This window comes from Podarcis melisellensis (genome assembly GCF_964234715.1).
Source record: "Podarcis melisellensis genome assembly, chromosome: 12".
Taxonomy (NCBI): Eukaryota; Metazoa; Chordata; class Lepidosauria; order Squamata; family Lacertidae; genus Podarcis; species Podarcis melisellensis.
This window is the reverse complement of record NC_138544.1, coordinates 22101718-22123203: the sequence shown is the minus strand read 5'-3', so window position 1 is coordinate 22123203 and position 21486 is coordinate 22101718. Positions and strand designations below refer to the sequence as shown.

At 40.0% G+C, this 21486-nt stretch overlaps 1 protein-coding gene and 1 long non-coding RNA gene across 19 annotated transcripts in view; one reads left to right on the top strand and one right to left on the bottom strand.

Annotated features, from left to right (window-relative positions):
- The first annotated feature begins 2203 nt into the window (after positions 1-2203).
- LOC309353837 overlaps positions 2204-21486 on the top strand; it is a 68118-nt gene continuing 48835 nt past the window's right edge. The window contains exons 1-4 of one of the 3 annotated variants that reach the window (XR_014162049.1): positions 2204-2526; positions 14343-14418; positions 16300-16389; positions 18950-19088. This is a non-coding gene — a long non-coding RNA (uncharacterized lncRNA). Of the gene's footprint in view, positions 2579-14342; positions 14419-16299; positions 16390-18949; positions 19089-21486 lie in introns of those variants that run through there. The other 2 variants (XR_014162050.1, XR_014162048.1) reach the window with 2 other exon arrangements.
- The window catches only part of SATB1 (SATB homeobox 1), a 119076-nt gene continuing 115204 nt past the window's right edge, over positions 17615-21486 (bottom strand). For 10 of the 16 annotated variants that reach the window (XM_081883217.1, XM_081883219.1, XM_081883224.1 and 7 more), the window contains one exon: positions 17615-19358. In XM_081883217.1, the coding sequence (XP_081739343.1) occupies positions 18849-19358 (510 nt within the window). In that variant the 3' untranslated portion in view covers positions 17615-18848. The remainder of the gene's footprint in view (positions 19359-21486) is intronic. The other 6 variants (XM_081883210.1, XM_081883220.1, XM_081883211.1 and 3 more) reach the window with 3 other exon arrangements.

Here is a 21486-nt window from a genome sequence, read left to right as displayed (position 1 = left end):
CAAAGGTGCTCAGTTCTTGCCCTGTTCCCTCTAAAACTACAGTATGACAAAGGAATTGGGGCCAATCCAAGTGGCTGGCCCAGGGATTCCCCAACCGCTGGCCACCTAGCCCCAGGATTGCTCCTTGGGGATGAGATTCTGCCACGATGCGCTGCAATAGCCAGCCACCCTGTGACTGGGTAAACAGCCATTCCTAGACTAAGGGTGTGCATGGCTTTGTTGAGTAAGGGGAATTGGTTTTGGCAACCAGGATTCTCTTTTAGCTCAGAACTTCCTTGCTTTTGTTGGGTCTCCCCACTTTCATTTTGACGCCTCTTTCACCCACCATTGAAGATACATACATACATATGTAAACACACATATGGACAAACAGTCATTTATTGCAGAGAATCCGTCTGTAATTTTTTATGTAGAGATGTTTTAACTGTCCTTGGTTGCTCATTCACTAATTAGGCAGTTCAAGACAGCTTTGAAAAAGACAACTACAACTTTTCTTTTCACTTGCGTTTTTCATTGTGATTCTGAATGTTTGACAACAATGCCATCCATAATGCATACATATCAACAATGGGATGAGAAGTAATACTTCAAAACAGTGATTATTAGAACAAACTGCAAAGTTTATGAGGAAAATAGTCTCTTCTCACAAGTCTTATATCAAAGCATAGCCAGAGACCGAATAAAAAGAATTGCTGGTTGCTGAACTCTAGCGCAAGCCTCTAATAGAGCCACACTTAAAACAGCCCTTTGGGTATTAATAACTGCAGCAGAAATCCTGCAGAGCTGGAATAGGCATCTCTCAACTAAATTGCTTCTGCAAGAGAACATCACTGCTGGAACTCTGTACTGATGTAGAAGACCCAGAAATTGGTACCTAGGAACAGGCACCTGTGCTGGTCTCCTGATGAAGTTGAGAAAGAAGAAAAATGAGTTGAATATCATGAATACCTCACACTAACAGGATTACAGACCCATCACAGTCCACCTGACCATGTGACCTTACAGGGTAAGGTCTGATAACCCATTTCTTTCACAAATATGTTTATCAAAATATTTATTACTTTTCTACCCAAGGGGTGGGGAACCTCAAGCCCTGGGGCCAAATGTGGCCCTCTGGACTTCTCTTCCTGGCCCTTGGGACCTTCTCTAGGCCATGCTCTCCTTGACGTTTTTTTAACCCAGATTTCCCTGACTTCGTATACACTATGTTGGTTATGGAAACACAGCTGCTCTAGCAATTTAGTGAATTACTGCCACTGTGTAAAGCAATACACAGGAAAAAGGGGCGGTTGTTTCAACTGTTCTCCGGCCATATACCCTTGGGGTTATTAGGTGCTTGGCATGACTTAACAGCCTGCTAGGGCAGCCAATAACTGATCTTGGGGGACTGGTAGTTATTTTTCTGATATCAGGTACTGTAAATTGGGCATTTATACCTGAGGCAATTAGTGCTTTTACAAATCAATTGCAAGCAGCAAGTTATAAACTGATTTTAATGAGCAGCTACTGCTACCGCAAAAGACAAGGAGGGTTTACAACAGTCATACTTTGATAGAAATGAAACAGAAACAAAATGTACTTACCCTGAGTGGCTTCCATTGTACATGAGATAAAACAAGTACACTTCCCTCATTGCCCAGACCTGAGAAGAATTATTTGCTAACTAAACAAACTTGTTTATTTATTTAGTATGTAACTTATTGCAAGTCTGTCCTGAAACATTATGGACCAATAACAATGCTAAAACCAGGAATTAAACACTCAAATACATAAAGGATCAACTAAACTATGAAGATAGATTCAGAGACACAGAGGGGTTGATGCCCCCTATTTTACCCCTATTTTTAGGGTTTCCCCCCCTAAAAATAGGGGAAATGGACAGTGAGAGACTTCAGTATGAGAAGCAACTGCGTCAACAGGGACCCTATCTGAATAATGCAACAGTTTGGTGCTAAATATTTTTTACAAATGCCATTTTAAGTGTCCAAAGTATCTTTGCAAGAGAGGAGGCTGGAAAGAAAACCATAATTTGGCCACGCCTCCATAACCTCATTGACCACATCCCTGTGACCTAGCCACCCACCGGGTCTAGTCCACACCAGCTATCACTGCTGGAAGATTGTGTGTTGTCGAAATAGATTTGAACACATAATCAGAATTGCTTGGCTCCTTCAAAGCTGTTGCATTCCAGCTGAAAACCTGCTCTTCAGAACAACTATGGATTTGCCTCAGCAGCCTCTTGGGCCTACTTAGTTACTCAGTCATAAGCAGAGAAAATCTGTCAATTGTCTTTAAGTAAATGACTGTTGGCTCATGGCAATCGGAAAGGTCAAGATATTTGAGACAAGCAACCAAGGGACAATTCTGAAATGAAGCTAAGATGATTTCAGTATATAATCAGGCAAAAAATAACTAGACTGTGGGCCAGTTCTAGCCCTGTGAAGATAATAACTGTTCTGTTATTGACTTGCTGTCATAACCTGTGCCATTTCACAACACTGGAATGGTTGGACAGTACTTCATTGGGTACCCTTTGGGTTTATTTTTATTTTGTTATCCTTCACCGTAAAGTTCCAGAGTGAGTTACTTGCAAATCTCCATTTTCGGTGTGTGAGTTAAGTCCTTTGACTTTGTTCTACTGCCGCTGAGGACAGTTTCCAGTCTTCCAGCAGTAAACAACAGGTTCTGCATATTTCCTAAGTTGTCTTTTATTTATATTTTAAACCAAATGAAATAAATGTAATGAACAGATGTAACATAATATGTTAAAATGTTTTTTGAACAAAAAGTTCATTCCAGTAATTTATAAAATTGTTGATTAAGAAATTCAGTATTAGAATTTTTCAGCCTATTCTAAGTTTTTACCATGAAATCATATGTAATATATTTGCAAACCCACCCCCCTTTTATTATATCACAGATGACATGAAGTCACAATTCACAAGCAATCTACATCTGTAATGATGAGAGGTTTTTAACTAGAACAAGTCCAGTTTGTATAGCCACTGCTAATCACAATCCCATTTTATCTTCACCACATCACAATTATTTTCTTTAGTGAATCTCATCTGGCCTCCATTACTTTTGCTTACTTTTCTGGTTATCTCTTGCTTTCTTTCCTTCTTTGAAAGTTTTTCTTCCGTGTGTCTTATGCTTGGTAAGCTAATGCCATGTTTGATTTTGTCAGATTCTGGGTGGTTTTCCTCATTGTTTCTGCATATCTAAGAGATTTATGTTCTGATTGTACACATTCCTTTTGGACCCAACATCAAATAGCTATAGATAAGCTCTGTACAACAGTAGCCCTGCCTGTCATTGCATGTAAAGTGTATTTCCCATTTGTGGCATTTGAACTTAGAGCAAGTAGCGATCCAGAGAGAGTTAGTGATTTCAGCTTAATTGGAGGAGAGGATGTTATTCTTCTGCACCTCTTTAAGGGATTTACTTGTTGGCTGGCATTCATATTCCAATCACAGGCCAGCCATCTTTGCAGGTGCTGATGGAGGCAGGGAGCTAATTGACATGTAGCTCTTCACTTGGGAAGTGCATTGCCAAGAGGTAGGAAGGAAATACAGGTTGTGTTTCTGCAGCTGAGCTCCAGTGGGAGAAAGACTTCATGGGCATCTGGGCTCTTTAGTAGACTTCACCATCACCAATATATTCCATGGAACTGAGAATCTGTACATAGCATAAAAAGCTGCTTTCTCGCTAAGACTGAAACAATTGAGCAGGGGACACCAACTTTCCAATATACTATCTGCATGTATTGGATATTTTCTTATTATTCCTTTACTGTAGGGCTATACCTTGGTTTTAGTGGAAATGAACTAGGCTTGAGTTTGATTAAAACTGCATATTCATCTCTGCACAGACACAACACAGGACTCCTCCAGCGCCAAGGAGAGGCCCATCCTTGCAGGAGAGAAGAGAACAAACATTTTCACAGTCTAATCAATCTTGTGGAGCAGATGGATACAGTAATTAGTGCAAAAATAATTTTGCCAAGAGTATTAACATTTCTACCGTTTATCAGAAAGGGGGTGTTGTCTTTGGTCAATAATTTCTCGATTATTGCAAAAACATTTATATTTGTTGATGAGTGCGTGGAAACCAGGAACGCGCTGTTTTCTGACCCAGATGCTGTTTTGTGAAGGAGGGCTGATGGTGGCAGCCCAGGAATTTTTAAAGAAATGCCTGTTTTTCCTCAAGCTCTAACTATGCAAAGCCATAAATATATGGACAGTATTTGTAGAGCACGTGTTTATTCCATTGTGCTAATCATGATATTTGGGTGCCTGTGACGACAAAAAGTGAAACAAATGAGTATTGCCAATTCTTGGCAGAACCCAAACCCACCCTTTTTCTCCCCACTGATGATTTAAATACCATGGCAAGAGCCTCATGTTTTTAAAGGGCCTAAGCAGAATGCTAACCCACTAAATTAAAACATGGTTTTCAATACATAGGGATAAAAATAGATTCTTTTTGGAAGCTGCTTTTCCAACTGAATAATGAGCTGGCAAAGTTTCACCAGACATGGGAGTAATTTTTGGAATAAAAAAAAGAAAATTGAGAAAGCATCTATAGATTATAGCTCATAATTGTATAGAAATATTGCCATTGTGCATTGCTTTTCTCTGTGGGTCTTCTTTTCCGGTCACTATATTTTGCAAAGTTCAATTTCTTTATATCGGTGTTTGTGGAAAAATGGCTAAAGATAAGGACAAATCTATTATGTAATCTATATGTGTACATTTATAGCTATATGTAGCATTATATAAGGTAATTGAAGATCTGACCCACAAAAGCAAACCTAAAACTAGCAGACTTTCACACTGCTTGAGAGTCACTTTCAAACATATCTGCTACCAGAATATAGGTGTATGGCTACATTACTGTCCTGAGTTTCAGTATCTCACATGAGTTCCTTATGCAACTGCTTATGAACACTGGCCACCTCAGTCTCATAAAACATGGGGATGATGCAGAATATAATTAGTTGTTGCCAGATTAGAGAACTCTGCTCCCTACAGATTAATTTCAGACCAGTCTTCCAATGTCCAGTCTGAAATGAACCCATTTAAGGACAGTTATACTGCATGAAAGTGGTCAGAGACCTCTAGGCATCAGTGCAAGACAGTGACAATTGTTACATGCACATCCTGGGGTCAACAGATTTCCCCCCCACCTTCACTCTGCATCCTTTTTTCAGTTACCAACTAGAGGTGGAAGACACAGCTGCAAGGGATTCATTAGCAGCATGACTAATGTTGGTTTCTCAGAGACCCTTAAAATTGTAAACTGCCTTAGGAGAAAGGTGGTATATACAGGTGACTCCTGACTTAAGAGGGAGATTACACTCATAAGTCAAAATGTGTGTAAGTGGGGAACACCCTGGAGAGTCCTCATGGCTTGTGAGGAGACACTTCCCATAGCTCATAGAGGACAACCTCTTCAGGCTCCAGGGAAGGAGCCTTGCAGCAGAGGGGCAGTGGGGCTTTTGTTGATACTGCTCAGCTGACACACAACTATTAGGCGGGGAAGCTGAACTGCCTCAACAAAAAGCCCTGCTGCACCTCCAGCTAGCAAGGAGAGCCTCTGGGGAGGGTCTAGTTGCAAGCCATGAGGACTCTACAGGGTGCTCCCCACTTCAGGTTCCACTTCCAGATTCCCAGTACCACGCGTGTGCATAGTTGCACACAAGTGGGGAGTTGCCCGTAAGCACAATAAATAGCATTCCAAATGAATGAGCATGAGGTTTGTATCACCTGTCAGTATTACATTATAAATATTTTGTGCTTTTGCTCAAGATGGTCAGAAAATCCCCAAAGGCGTATTGTAAGATAATAAACAAATATGTAGCCGTAGCCATAGAAATTCAGTTTTTTAAATGTTAGAACAATACTCAAATGGAACAGAGTAACTGATCAAACAGAGAAGAAAATTGTAGACTGGGCAGCCACTTCCCTGCCTTTGCATCTAGGACTGGAAGCTTACACAACAAAGCTAATGGAAATATCTCACAATACAGTTTCACTCTCATTGTACATTTGTATGTTCCATGAAGAGCAGGCTAAAGGAGTGGAGTGTTCCGTCCTTACTAAATCAGAACATGCCCATATTGCATTTATCTACACAAGATACTACAGTATATTAGCATGTGTTAGCTAACATATTTCACAACCACTTTTAAATCCTTCTCTTGAAAATCACCAGGTGTTCAACCCTTGGGGCAGAGAGCAGGAGTATTCAAACTAGACACAGCTGACAAAATTGAGAACAGGAGGAAATTCTAGTTTTTGTTGCAATTAGGATAGAATGTAGTTTAGTGTAGTCAGTATATGTATTTCACTGGATTTTGGAAAAAACACACCCTTTAATGGAGGGGGGAATCATATTTCATTGAGATGTCACCTGCAGGGTTTCATTTCACAACTGCATCTCTTCTTGCGTCACAAGGACCACAGATCAGTCTGTAGTGCAGCTATGCTGAGTTTGGCACAGGACCAAAACATTGGGCTGAATAAGCTTAACTTACCAAGCCCAAAGCCATCGGAGAGCTGCCCCAGTCCCAGGCAAAAATGAGAGCACCTGCAGGATGCTCCAACCAATGTGTCACACCAGCCTACAATTTGGCAATCTCGAGGGTGGCTGGTGTTTGTGCTGCCAAATATCTCCAGATGCAGGCTGTAATCCCCTTTGCCGAGGCACCAGCCAACTGAAGGGCTTGAAGAAGTGTGGGCAGAGCGAATGTTCAGGAGTCAGTAAAACCAGCTAGTTTTGCACTATTGGAGAAGAGCATATTAGAAATCCTGGTGGGATGCATTTAACGGGAAAGTGGGAGAGGCTCCTACCACTTTATAATTTATTTCTATTTTTTCCTTCTTTATAGTATCATTAATGATGATGGTTGGAATTTTTAAATTCATCTAACTATAGAATACTAACTCCCTCGATATTGCCACAATCTGGATTTCTTCAGCAGAATCTGCATAATGCAGTCTTTCTCTCAGAGGCCCATAGACCAACTCTCTGGCTTAGTTCAAAGCTTGCCTACCCAGTGTTTAGCTTCACATATGTAGGCCGAAACTGATGGGGAATTTTCCCCCTTCGACAATGGGGGAAATCATGAAGAAATCAAGCCTTTGATGATGGGGGATGCATGCATTAGGGACAATTCCAAGTTTGAGGGGGTTCTTAGCCAAGTGCCTTTTGTTGACTCTCCTCCTACCTCAATGGACCCTGATGCTCACCAATGCTCACCTGGTGGCTGCAGTGGCAGCATGAGCAATGCTCTAAATCAGTTCAGCATGTCTAGGAGCTGAAATTTATTTTTTTCTACAATCCTGCCATGCGTTGTGGTGAAATTAAATGGCAGCCTCCCCCCCTCCCCATCAGTGAAATGTTGAGTCTCAAACCCAAATACTTTTAGAAAGGGAGTGGACAGGCATCAGTGCTGGGCAGTGGCCTTAGGATGCCAAGGGCAGGTGCCAGGCCTGGTGCTCATGGAGCACCTAGCTCCAGTATGTCACTCTGGAAACTTTTTGTTGAAGACTGAGTATCAGTTCTCAATAAATACAATTAGCCTAGTGAATGGTGGCTGCCCACCTTATTCGCCAAGTGAAACCTCGTGCTGCCCAAGGTATGCAGGAGCCCCCTGTATCATTTTCTTCATGGGTAGAAAAGCAAGTTGTAATTTTTACTAGACTAGGAGGGTTCTTCCACATTGCTTGTTCCACTTGCAAACTCCCCAGGCCTTTCCACCAGACACTTTACTAGCTTGAATTGTCAGCCCAGTCCAGAAATTGCCCCAGCTTTTCCCTTCTATACTGCAGCCCCATTTCGCATGCCTGTTTTCACCTCTTGCACTTCCACCATCTGAGGCGGGCCCATCACTCTGCCTCATGGGCAGGTTATGAACCACCTATCCTGCCTGTTCCTTCTCCCACACATTGGAACTACTTAGCACCTTGATGTAGCCTGATGAAGAGTTCTGGGCAACTTAAAAGCTTGCATACCCTTTAGTTGGCTTAATAAAGATAATGTCCCAAACGTATTTTTGAATAATGATTAAGGCATCAAAGGTAAAAGTAAAGGGATCCCTGACCATTAGGTCCAGTCGTGGCCGACTCTGGGGTTGCGGAGCTATACTTGCTTTATTAGCCGAGGGAGCCGGCGTACAGCTTCTGGGTCATGTGGCCAGCATGACTAAGCCGCTTCTGGCAAACCAGAGCAGAGCACATAAACGCCACTTACCTTCCCGCCAGAGCGGTACCTATTTATCTACTTGCACTTTGACTTGCTTCCGAACTGCTAGGTTGGCAGGAGCAGGGACCGAGCAACGGGAGCTTACCCCGTCACGGGGATTTGAACCGCTGACCTTCTGATCAGCACGTCCTAGACTCTGTGGTTTGACCCACAGCGTCATCCGCATTTCGATTAAGGCATTACGCGTTGCTAATCAATTGTGTTTATAGTTAGAGCATCAGATGTGTTTTGTGGAAGGATAACATGTTTCGCCACATGGGCCTATACAGTGGTACCTCAGGTTACATACGCTTCGGGTTACATACGCTTCAGGTTACAGACTCTGCGAACCCAGATATAGTGCTTCAGGTTAAGAACTTTGCTTCAGGATGAGAACAGAAATTGTGCTCCGGCGGCGCGGTGGCAGCAGGAGGCCCCATTAGCTAAAGTGGTGCTTCAGGTTAAGAACAATTTCAGGTTTAGTACAGACCTCCGGAACGAATTAAGTACTTAACCTGAGGTACCACTGTACAGGGTATGATTTGATAGCAGCTGAGGCTACCACCTTCCTGAAGCCAAGCAGGTCTAGATTTTGTCAGTGCCTCTACAAGAGATGGCCTGGGAGCCACATGTAACTGTGTCATTACATATGCTAAATCTATTTTTGGTCATCTTCATACTATCCCTTGCTTTTTCCTGTAGGACTAATTGCAGTCATTAACAGCTGTCAACAGGATTACCATACCCATTGAGTCAATCACCCATCTCCTACTACCCTTCTGAGAAAAACCCCACCCCACCCTCCCACTATATATAAGGGTCTGGTGACTTCTGTTTCAGTGTATCTGAAGAAGTGTGCATGCACACGAAAGGTTATACCCAGAACAAACTTAGTTGGTCTCTAAGGTGCAACTGGACAATTTTTAAAATTATTTTGAGTTCAGTGTTATGAAGCATAGGAGATATATAAATGTAAGTAAATAAATAGACACATTTCTGTTATTCAAATGGCAGCAGGCTATAGCATGACTCTAATCCTTTCATTAAAGTTGGTGTCATTTTCTTTACAAGCTTTTAAGAAAGGATTTGCAACTTCTTAGAATATGTGTAGAAGTCTCCCCCCCCCCCAGTAAGGTACAAATAATTCCTAGAAAAAGCACAAATAATTTTCCCAATATTTGGCATTGGCTTTAATATGCAGGGTGAGGGACCTCAAGTATATGCTTAAAATGAAATGTGAAAAAATATTTGTTTTTCAGTATGAGCTTTATTTCTCAGGTAGACTGCAAGAGATTCTAATTTAAGGACTGATACCATGTGTATTCAAATAACAGGCACTTGGTGTTCTAAAGGACATATGGAATGCATTATTATTATTTGGGGAGGAAAGAGACGGTGCTGGGTGATTACCTGATGCAGGTTGAAGAAAGGTTGGCTGCAAACAGTAGTCTGTAATCAAATTGTGGTATTTCTTTAACTGGTGTTTAATGTGATCAGCTGCCGCCTACCTAGACAGACTACTCCATTAATTTCAGTAGAGACATCAGATCTAGATATGCCCAGTTTAAGCATCTGCAAGGTTGCTGCCTCCAAAGCAGGGTGAGTGGGCTTTGCTCAAGATCTTCTTAAGCAATTCTTAGCTGAAAATGTAAAGAAACCGAGTCACATTTCTCTTCATTAAAAGGGGTGAAGAGACTGCCTGTGGGCATAAGAGTGAAAAGCAGGTGGTGTCTTCTGACCATTGCTGTTACTGCAGATATTTGAAGAGGTATATTTCCCTTTAAACAGTGTATTCCGAAGAGGTGTAGATAGATGAAATATTGAGGCTGCCGATCAAGTATTGCATGTCCAGAAGGAATGACAGAGTACCAAACTTGGGCCTGGGATCATGTTCAAGACAACACTTGAGCATGTTAGAAGTTTTATCTACACCTTTCACCCTTGCTTTCTCTCTGTCTCAAATGCCCACCTGCAAAATAGTGTTCATACTGGTTGATTATGTGGCCCCACATCTGTGGCATTTGCTTCCCATCCCTACAAATTTTTAAGTGGGCCTTGAAGACACCTCTTGCACCTGCTGCTTAATGCCACTGTTAAGTGAGCTGCTGATATGTTGCTGTTCCTGTGCTAGTTGGGGCTGTTGTTTTCCTGTGCTGGCTAGTTTCACTGGTTTTTCTTAAGGGGGGAAGAGCTAATGTGGAATCCTATACACACTTATCTGTGACTAAGTCTCATTGAATTCAATGGAATTTACTTAGCATGCGTGCACTGGATTGTGCTGTTAAAATTTTAAACTCTGTTTTGTATATGATATGTTTGCAGCATTGTAGAGAGATTCTTAAAAATAACCACCAGTATAAATATGTTAAATCAAATAAGATAAAGGTTGGAAATAAGTAATAGGGAACACTGAGGGCCACATTCCCTTGTGGGTAACCTTCTGGGGGCCGAATGCCAGCAATAGGCAGGGCGATAGGCAGGAGGAGGAGGAGGAACAAGGGATGTATTATCTTTGTATCATGGGTTATATGTTCCAACCACACAGAGGTTTCTTCTACACACCCATCCCCACACCACTCATTTCAGACAAGCAAGAGTTCAAGAACATATGCCAGCCAGGCAAGCACTCAAGGAGAGCACAGAGCAGGGCCTGGGAGAGTAAGGGAGAAGAATGTGGCCTAGAGGGTGCATGGCCTGGAGAGAGTTCCATGGGATGGATACAGAAGTCTGGATGGCTGCATTTGGCCCCTGTTGTAAATGATGCTTAGGCTACAATCATATACTGCCTTCATTGGGAGTAAGCTCCTTTGCACTAAATGGGACTTCCTTCTGAGTCCTTCTGAGTATAGGATTGCCCTGGTAATGGTTTATAGTAATTTCCTCATATACTAAGTTTAACTGGTTTTGAGAGTAGGGCAGGACAAGAAGTGATAGGCTAGTTTAAGTATTTTATTTATTATTATTAATCTACTACTAACCCAGGTTCTGGCAACGGGATTAAATTTAACGGCAGCCTTTTCATTTCAAGAAACCAGACATTTACTGGACTTTTCAAAATTAGTGGGAAAGATGGGGGGGGGGGGAGAGGAGAAACTTTTTCAAACAGGAAGGAAAAGCTTGTTGACAGAAAATGGTTAAACATTTGATTAGTTCTGATGTTTCACCAGTGGGAAAACACCCAGGGTGACAAAAAGGCATAAGATCTTGCTCATTTTCACAAGAGAAAATGTGCCCTCTGAGGGCTAGTAGTTAAGGAATACACCAACGGAGAGTCAAGGAAAGCGTCCTCATCAATATAAAAAGTTTCCCTCTTTCTTCTCAGGCTTATTTCTTCAAGCAGGGTCAATCTTTTCTAATGCAAGGCACGATTAATGTGTTCACATGAAGTTTCTCTTAAATGCTATAGGAAAAGGGCCGACCACTTTTGAGTCATGCAGCAGCTGAATCTTGCATGACACTTTAAAGATTCACAGACACATTGTGGCAGAGACCAACAAAATCTGTAAGATGCCAAAAGACTTCTTTTTGAAGACCCAGGAAATCATAACAAATTAACGAGCACTTTGACGCCTTCCCTTCTTTGTCAGCTCTCCCAATTTAAAAATGAAAAACTCAAACTAAGGCAAAGCAGGATCTACTGGAAAAGTTAGGTCTATCTGATATCACTGTGAAATAATAATATAGACTGCATTTGTATGCCCATTTGCCTGGGAGTAAGCCACATTGAAAACAATGGGAGTTGGTTCTTCTTAACTTGGTATGTGATTGCAGCATAATTTACTAAACTTGATGTAGTATTTCCCCTACCCTTTTTAGAACATTCACTATTATTCTTCATTGAACAGTACACCTGGATTTTCCTGGATATTTCAGTGATTCCTGCCTGGACGCTGTTCCAGATGGCCGAATCCCGGGTATTTCTAGGAAATTCCAGATGTATGGCAATGGCAGCTTACCATACCTCTTCGGTAAGCAATGGTTGTGGCCTGACACTGTGCTTCCCTTGCTGCTTGAATGCAACGCGCCATTTTGAGTGCAGCACGCCCCCTTCAGCTGCCATGGAGGCTCATAGGTTCCCGCCAAACCCGCTGATTCAAACGAGCCTGTCCATGGCAGCCTTAGGGGGGCATGGCTTGACGAACGGACCCGAGGGAGGCAGGCTTCACTCAGGTTTGCTCAGCAACTATAATTCCCGGCCAGTCTGGGAAATTCCAGACATATGGCAACACTAACAGTACACTTTAGGGAGGAGAGAGCGGAAGCAAGGTATGGGAATAGAAGTAGAGAAAGTGGGGGACTGGGAAATAGGATCATGGAGGAAATGGTTCTGGGGTTAGAAGCTGGCAAGAAAGTTCTGGTTGACAACCATAAGCTTATCTCAGGCATCTTAAAAAGTCGTAAGTAGAGGTGGGGAATAAATTAGATTCAGTTTGCATTAGAAGGCCTATTTATCTAATTTGCACCTTCCGAAACCATACGTGAACTGAAACACAACTCTTTGAAATTTACACTTCTCTGAATTCTGCTACACAGTCCTCCAGCATATTGAGTAATGTGCATAAAAATTTTTACCTTGGTAAAAATAACATACAAACATGCATTGTTTTATGGAGAATTTCTTTGCAATTTCCCAGATATACATAATTTTTCACATTAAAAATATATAATAGGAAACATTTGCACTAAAATGTAGATGAATTCCCATGACTTTTTAAGAAATCATAAACTGATGTGAAGAACTGGATTTAAGGGTGGAAAAATAAACAATAAACTGAGATTGTCCTCTTCATTCATCCATCCTTACTCAAAAGACTCACTCTGCATAATATGCAACATGGATTTCTGAAAGGAAGCTTAGCCTTTTCTGACTCCAACTGAAGATGCTTAACGAAAAAAGTTATATATTTATAAGCTCTTTCCTATGAAACTGATGGAGTGACATGCTTCTTTTCAGGATGTTAGACAAAGGTGAAACAATGATCTAGCATTAATAAACACCATACATTTTTGTTGATAGGAAGCCAAATTTGGGGGGTATCTGAAGGCAAGGTCAAACACCGTTTCAGACTGTATGTAGGTTCTACAGTTTAACCTGTTGCACCCTTGTGAAATAACCAAGGATATCACTGTACATATGGGAAAAGGCAAGAGAGACTGCAATTTGAGCCTTTAACTTCAAGCGGTTGGGACTTAGTACAGTGGTACCTCGGGTTAAGTACTTAATTCATTCCAGAGGTCTGTTCTTAACCTGAAACTGTTCTTAACCTGAAGCACCACTTTAGCTAATGGGGCTTCCTGCTCCTGCTGCGCTGCTGGAGCACGATTTCTGTTCTCATCCTGAAGCAAAGTTCTTAACCTGAAGCACTATTTCTGGGTTAGCGGAGTCTGTAACTTGAAGTGTATGTAACCTGAAACGTCTGCAACTCGAGGTTCCACTGTATGGTCACGTGATGCTGGGGAAAGTGCAATGTGTATATGGCTAATACAGGTCAATGCAAAATAAAACTGTGTGCAACTAAGTAATGGATTTGGGATGGAAGACTGATAGCGGCAATGGAAGTCAAATGATCTTTGTTGAGACCCAAAATATGTTTTGCAGAGGGTATTTTTGACTGGAGAACCAAGCAACCAATCAAACTGCAAGGTTATCCTTTACTACTCATTCACCATTCTAACAATATAGATTCCCCTACAGACTGTCACTTTTTGCAGGAGGGATTCAATTGCATACTAACAACTTTGGGTTTATGCAGTTAAAGCAGATTAATGTGCTCTGGTGCAACAAAGTCACATTTAAAAACTGGCCATTTTGTAGTAAGGAAAAAATGGCACGAAAATGCACTAGAAAGTGTGGTATAGCAATTGGTGGCTGAATAACTGTTTAATGGATAACCTCCATGCAAACAAATCAGGATGCAATCCATGATGTAATCCATGCTCTTGCATCAACTTTATTGGCTGGGTAATATTTTCAAATGTTTACAAACAAAAAACAAAACAAAAGCTTTTTATTGTGTAAGTTATAAACAGCATGAACTCGTGTTTTCCCTGCTATCTTCTGTCACAGCTACACTAAATTCTGGTTTTCTCAACAGTGCTCTGTAGGCAGTAAGTCTTCAGCAGAGAAGTAAAAAGAAGATTAGAAATGAAACCTGGAAGTCCAGACAACTGGTGCGTCCCTCTTAACTTTTTCATCTCTATGACTAGTACTTCCTTAATTTCAGTCATTGGCTAAGTACACTAAGAGGCAGGAAGGGGACTCTCAAAATGTAACTAGGAGGAATAGTTCCTGCATATTTTTGCTTCATATCTTGAGTTATACAAAGGCTAGAGACTTGCTCTTTTTGAAATATGAAAGCTAGGGATCTAGGCCAGCTGTTGGTGCTAATAGGCGCTGGGTGGCATGATTACAATCTGGACAAAATTTGGCAATATGGCAACCAACACTAAATTAAAGCAACATTTACAAGCAGTTTTGGTACATTGCATGGGGGGGGGAATCTGTTCCAAAGGAAAAAAGCCAAAAATTCCACTGGGAATTCTCAAGCTTTTGGGTACACTTAAAAGTAGCTACTTGGATCCCAGCCATACAATGCAGCTCATAAAATCTTTCAAACAATTGTTCTGGAATCACTCATTGCAGAAAGCCAAAAATTAAGGCGCTCTTGTCTTATGTCAAAATCAATAAGATTATCATCAAACGAATCTTATCATTCACAACTGGAACTGTGAGTATCTGCTATGTCATTACATTATGTTAATTATTTAGAAACAGAATCAAATCAGAATAATACAAGATACATCCATAGTTCTCACCCTTCAAGGCCATTAGGACAGAATGTGACTTTCTGTCATTTCTCCACTTTAATGCTGTCAAACACTAGCCTGAGTGTTATGCAAAATTTTGAACTCATGATAATATGCTGAAGCTGTAAGCTAACCTTCACATGTAAAAACTGGAATTGCTTCAGTATTGATGCTATAGTATCTAGTCGCATATGTGAGAAAAGAAAGCGTGAGCCTAGTGGCACCTCAAAGACTACCCTGTTCTATTTTTAAAGAATCAGCTTCAGCAGGATGCAGAACAAATTAATGATATGCAAGAACTGGAAGTTTGCAGTGTGGAAATGAGCTACTGCATCTACTGATACTTTATCCTCTCAATAGGAATGGAGAGAAATTTGAATCAGTTTGCAATTAAAGCTGAATCTATCAAAATTCTTACTTTTCGAAATGAGAACCCAAACACAGCCATAATTAAAATTTATCCATTCTCCACCCAATGTTTACTGAAATACATATAATGGAGGAAGATTTGCATAAAAATGAACACATTACTTACGATAGTATCGGGAGAAATTGCTTGCAAAAATGTGTACATTCTTCAAAACTGTATACAAAAATTTATTAGGAGAAATTCACACTAAAATGCTGAAGATTTAATAAGCTGTTAGGGGCTCCAGCAGGCAGATTTACCCCTTTCCCCAACGTTCTGTTTTTAACTGACACTCAACATTTACCCCCCTCCACATATTGTCTATTTGATCGCCCCACTTTGTGTTATTTATACAGATTTCTATATTTCAGCATATCTAAGGAGCCCATACAACTAAGTAGAAAATACTCAATTTAGGGTGGGGAGTCCCATTTTGCTTTCCAGATGATAAGTACTCAACCACCTGATATTGCTATTGTATAATAGTGTTTAGTGTGAAACACTACTGTATGACCATTTCTGTACTCCAATGTCTTAGAAAAAAAAGCATAAGTGCTCAAGTGATGCAAATACGTGTTTGAAGCTGAATGAATTGATGCTAGCTTTTTGTATTTCCATATAAGAAAGCCTTTTATGACACTTGTTTTCCCACTCATATCTGCCTAAGTTGCTGCTAAACTCTGTTCAGGTTTTGGCTTTTGAAACAGTAGTCATACCCAAAGGAGTTTATTTAATACAGAACATCATCACTTCCAAGAACACCAATAGTTTTTCCCAAGCAGAAAATATTGATTCACTGACAAGTAAAGAGCACTTGTTTATTATTTCCCTTCAAGGGCTATTTGAAGCTTGAGTCCACTTAGTCTTGTGCCACCTGCAGACCAATGTTTTACCTTCCAGAGGCCTTCTTACTTCATGGACTGAAAGTAAGTATTACCTGCTCTCCCATCATTGTCTAAATTAGAACTGTTAATTGCCCCCGTCTTCTTCAAACAGACACATGCAATTCAATCTAAAACATGTTAACACCCAAGTGAGTTTCACTGATACATTTTCTTTAGTATAAATCTGGCATTAGTTTCCTGGTGGACATACCCAGTTTACATCAGCTGTTGACCTAGCACCAGTTGGATTTATCTTAATGTACCTGCTTTAACAACAACAGTGAAAAACTAAAAGGAAGCAAAACAACCTGCAGGGAAGAAAAACAATTATTGGCAAGTAGAAATTGAAGAATTTTCAAATGCACATTGGGTATTGTATTGCACATCTTGAATTGTCAGACATATTCCTTTCAAAAGAAAAAATGGTAGTGCTAACAAGATGGCAGACACTAGCAAAATATAAACCAGTTTTCAATGGAAGTAGAATTTTCCTTGTGTTATTTGCAAAACACATGGTGAAAACGTTTTCCTAAAATACACTTTCTTGAAGAATTATTCTAGGCATAATGCTTGTAATCATTTAAATCCTTTTAGCATGATTACTTTAAATTTCTATTTAAACATTTAATGGAACTCTCAGGCTCCTCAATAAGCTTTTATTTTGGAGAAACATACCAATATTCTTTAGCTTTCTCTTTTGTCTCCCTTACTTCAGCTCTTACAAGCCTCAACATGTAGTCCATATGAAATCAAAACCCTATAATTATTACCTCTATATCACCAGCTTATTAATGTTCATTAAAAATAATCTTGCCTAGTAAGGGATTGTACGTCTTTCCTATTTACTTTGTGACTATTAATGGTTTTTTAAAAAACAAAGCAAAACATGTGTATACATTAGTATAAGGAACAGTGTTATCATAAATTCAAATACTGTAAAACAAAACCAGCTGCATCCATTATAAGTGCATTACTGCCAGGAACTGTAAATATGTTTTTGCCTGATAGCCTTTTGACTCAATAATATCCTGCTATCTCTGTTGGGCAGGCAACTTTTAAAACCAAGACGAGACAGGTTATGATTTTCACAGGAAAACTGGGTTTCCTTTAGAAGTATCCGTTTGTCAGATTCATAGTTTTAGGTCATTGAAAATAAGAAATAAGGAGGCAAATTGAAGAAACCTCTCTCAAAGTGATGGATAAAAGTACCAACATATGTTTTAGGATGCTACTTCAACACATATATAAAAGCAGACAAACCCTGTCATATCATACCATACAAACAATTTTAATTGTGTAGTTACAGTCAATAACCACTCCTAGTCAGAACATTTCTGCTTAAAGAAAATTGTGATACACTTATAAAAACAGCCAGCTGTAACAAAATAACTGGTGTTTTCATAGCAATAAACTCATAAAAAAGAAATACACCTTTATACAGAAAATTTATACAGCTGTAGCTTTAAAATTGATTGTAAACCAAAGGAAGACACATTGCAAACATCAATTATTTTCACATTAATTGCATAAGTTTCTAAGGTGATCTATTAGTTTTATTTACCTAAGCTTATTTGCATGATAGTAAAAATTGCATACAACAATAAGAGTGAAGCTTATAGTATGAATTGCTTGGATAACATAGAGCACTTTTTATAGGCAACTGTGTAAAGCACATTTTCTCTATTTAAAACTTTTAAGACACTTTGTTTTACTGCCCATCAAAATACATTTATAAATAGAAAAAAAAAATCAGTATGATAACAAGAGAAGCAATATTACATTTAACGGAAACTTCTAAAAATTAATTACAACATGATGCTGTAGGATCTACAAATAAATAATGGGGATAAAACAGTGTTTCACATTTTGTTTTCAAAAAATCATGTAACAATGAGAATGAGAATGAAAACGATACAGTGACCTCTTATTTCTGAAAAGAAAATAAATCTGAGTTACGGCAGTGCCATATAATACAAGGCATTTGTTGGCATATGTTAACTTTAAACTGCATCCCACAGTCTATAGTTCTTTTGTAACATACAATAGAGCAAGAGTAACAAACTCTTCTTCTTCTTCTTTTTCTTCTATTATTTAAATAAATGTGAGCTTTCAAAGATTAAGTGTGGAGTGTTAACAGTAATAATTGGAAAATAAACCAAAACCAAAACAATAAATCACAAAAGTAATGCTTGTCTGAAAGCTCTAGAATAATAATAATAATAATAGTAAAAAACAACCCACAGATATCATGCTTATTGGATACATCTTGGTGTACCCAGTGAACACAAATTAATATGAAACAATCCTCAATGCTTCATCTGTAGCTCTGAAGCAAATTGTAAAATATCTAGTGCAGTCTGCATTATCCTTTTTCAACTTTTGTGCAAGTTTTGGAAGATTCATTGGCCAAACAATGAATAGAGGTTGCTGACAGAACACAGGATGGAATTTTCATTTCATTAGTAAATAGCAGTGACACTGTTGAATAAATACTTTTTCAATCAGTCTTTCAACTCATTATTAATGTCAGTGTTCCCTTCTACAGATAACTCTTCTTCTAATTTAACTGAAAAAAGTGTGTTCGTATTTTTGTCTTGTGCAGCCTCTTCCAAATCCTTAAGCAGCTCTTCTTCCTTATATTCTGCAACATCCACCTCCAAGCCTGAGTTGTCTTTCAGCTTTCCATGGTGCTTGACATAATATCGCTGGTTCTGAAAGAATTTGATGATGGTGTATTTGGGAAGATCAAGTTGAGCTGAAAGAGTCTGGATTGCTTCTTCATCTGGATATAGGCCTACATCTTGTATAAAACTCTGAAGGATGCCCAGGGCTTCCACGGAAATCTTTGTTCGTGGGCGGGTCTTCTGACGATTTTCATCCTCAGATTCAGCTGGTGATGCTACTGTTGGCTGCCTTGGGGGTAATCTGGGGCCTGGTGGTGGTGGCTGTTGCTGTTGCTGCTGTTGTTGTTGTTGCTGCTGCTGCTGCTGCTGCTGCTGTTGTTGCTGCTGCTGGTAGACAAAAAAACCCACACTGACTTTTTTGTTCAATACAAGAAACAAGAAATATTGGTTTCTTTAAAAACATTTAAAGTAATTGTGTTTACCCATACTGAGCCGGGCAGGAATATCACTACCTGATGACTGCCCCATGGGTTTCTATATTCCCCCTCATTCTTTCTCCCTCACTTTCCCATACAGATTCTCCAACTCTTGCCTTTTAACTATGGTTAGCACTACATGTATACATTTGATGCTAACCATAGCTAGCCACAGGTTTGGCAAATCCAGTTCCAACTTTTGTTTCCTGCAAACCGTGGTTAATTTAAGATCAGTTCACATGTAATGCTAGCCACTTGTGGCACAAATCCTTCTGGAAAAATGAGATATAAATTGAATGTCAATAACAGTCACGGTGGGCTCAGTTCACCAATCCAGCTGGGAGTGTGTGTGATGAAATATATCATGGAGAAATGGCACAAGTCCTTCCCCTTCATAGAGTTTCCAATTTGAACCAGACTCGTATGTCTGATTGTATGAAGGTCCGGATTGTGTGGTTAACTCCTCTTTGAAAAGTCAGTGAGGAGTCTGCAAATTTGGCCTCTGGGCTGTGTTGTCGCAGGAAAGTTCATGCCTTTTCTCTACCATATTTTTGTACTGCCAACTAATGTGTGCAGTTGGGCAGCATTAGCTATGAAAAGGGAAGGAAGGGGAATACTTGCAGAAGAGGTAGGAAGCAACTGCTGCTGCTGCATGCAAGAGATCATATCAGATATCTTAAATATGGTTGTTTCCATGCATTATGTGGGTTACTGCTGGGTACATCAAATAATCATAAACTGAATTTTAATATATAAGCAACATAATTTTGGAAATGTTAAAAAAAATGGGGGGAAGACATATGGTATAGCCAAATGTTAACTACTCTGAACAGTATTATATAAAACACATCTTCAGAAAGGAGAAGTAAAGCCACGTAGTGTACAATATTAGAATAACTGCCATCCTTTGTTTCCACTATCTCCATTTAGAAGTTGCATATAAACATCTTCACTTAAACTAATAGCAAATTCAATTCTCCCAGTTCTAATTTTTATTTAACCAAAATAGAATCAACCAAGAAGAGGAGGGAGAAATCAGCATTTTGGGGAGAAGCCTGAATTTTGTAGAATTACAAAAATTGTAGGGAGGGGAGGCAATCACACCTCCATAAACCACCCAATGAGGACTGAGGAATGGCATGGTATGACTGGTTGCCTGGATCACTGAACAAGAACACCCTATAGTGTAAAGTTTTACTGGAAGTCCTGCTTGTACTTACCTATCTCTCAACAGTGTTTTTGAATTATTACTTAGGTACTACTAATGGCAAAGTGAAAAGGTTCAGAATTTTTTAAAGGAGATACTATGACGAAAGCATCTAAGTTTTTTAAAAATCCAATGACTAGATTGCTATTAATTCCAAAAACTAAATAAAGCCAGAATTATATGAGACAAGCTTGAAATCCTAAGCATCAAATGAAACATCACTGGAACTTAAACATGTGTAAAGAAGGCTGTGAAACCTGTGCATTTATAAAGGCAGGGACATGTTTTGTGCATGAGGATGTCATTCTATACCAGCATACTTGGGTGCAATGAGGTTATGTAAGCAATTTCCAGGCCTTTGAATACATTTATTTAAATGCTGTGCCCAAATTTCACAAGGTCACAAAGACGCTGCATATGTATGTATGTACTCTTTTAAAAAGGTCACATATTTTCCATAAAGGTAAAGGTAAAGGTACCCCTGCCCGTACGGGCCAGTCTTGACAGACTCTGGGGTTGTGCGCCCATCTCACTTAAGAGGCCAGGGGCCAGCGCTGTCCGGAGACACTTCCGGGTCACATGGCCAGTGTGACATCGCTGCTCTGGCGAGCCAGAGCTGCACACGGAAACGCCGTTTACCTTCCCGCTGGTAAGCGGTCCCTATTTATCTACTTGCACCCGGAGGTGCTTTCGAACTGCTAGGTTGGCAGGCGCTGGGACCGAGCAGCGGGAGCGCACCCCGCAGCAGGGATTCGAACCGCCGACCTTTCGATCAGCAAGTCCTAGGCGCTGAGGCTTTAACCCACAGCGCCACCTGTGTCCCTATATTTTC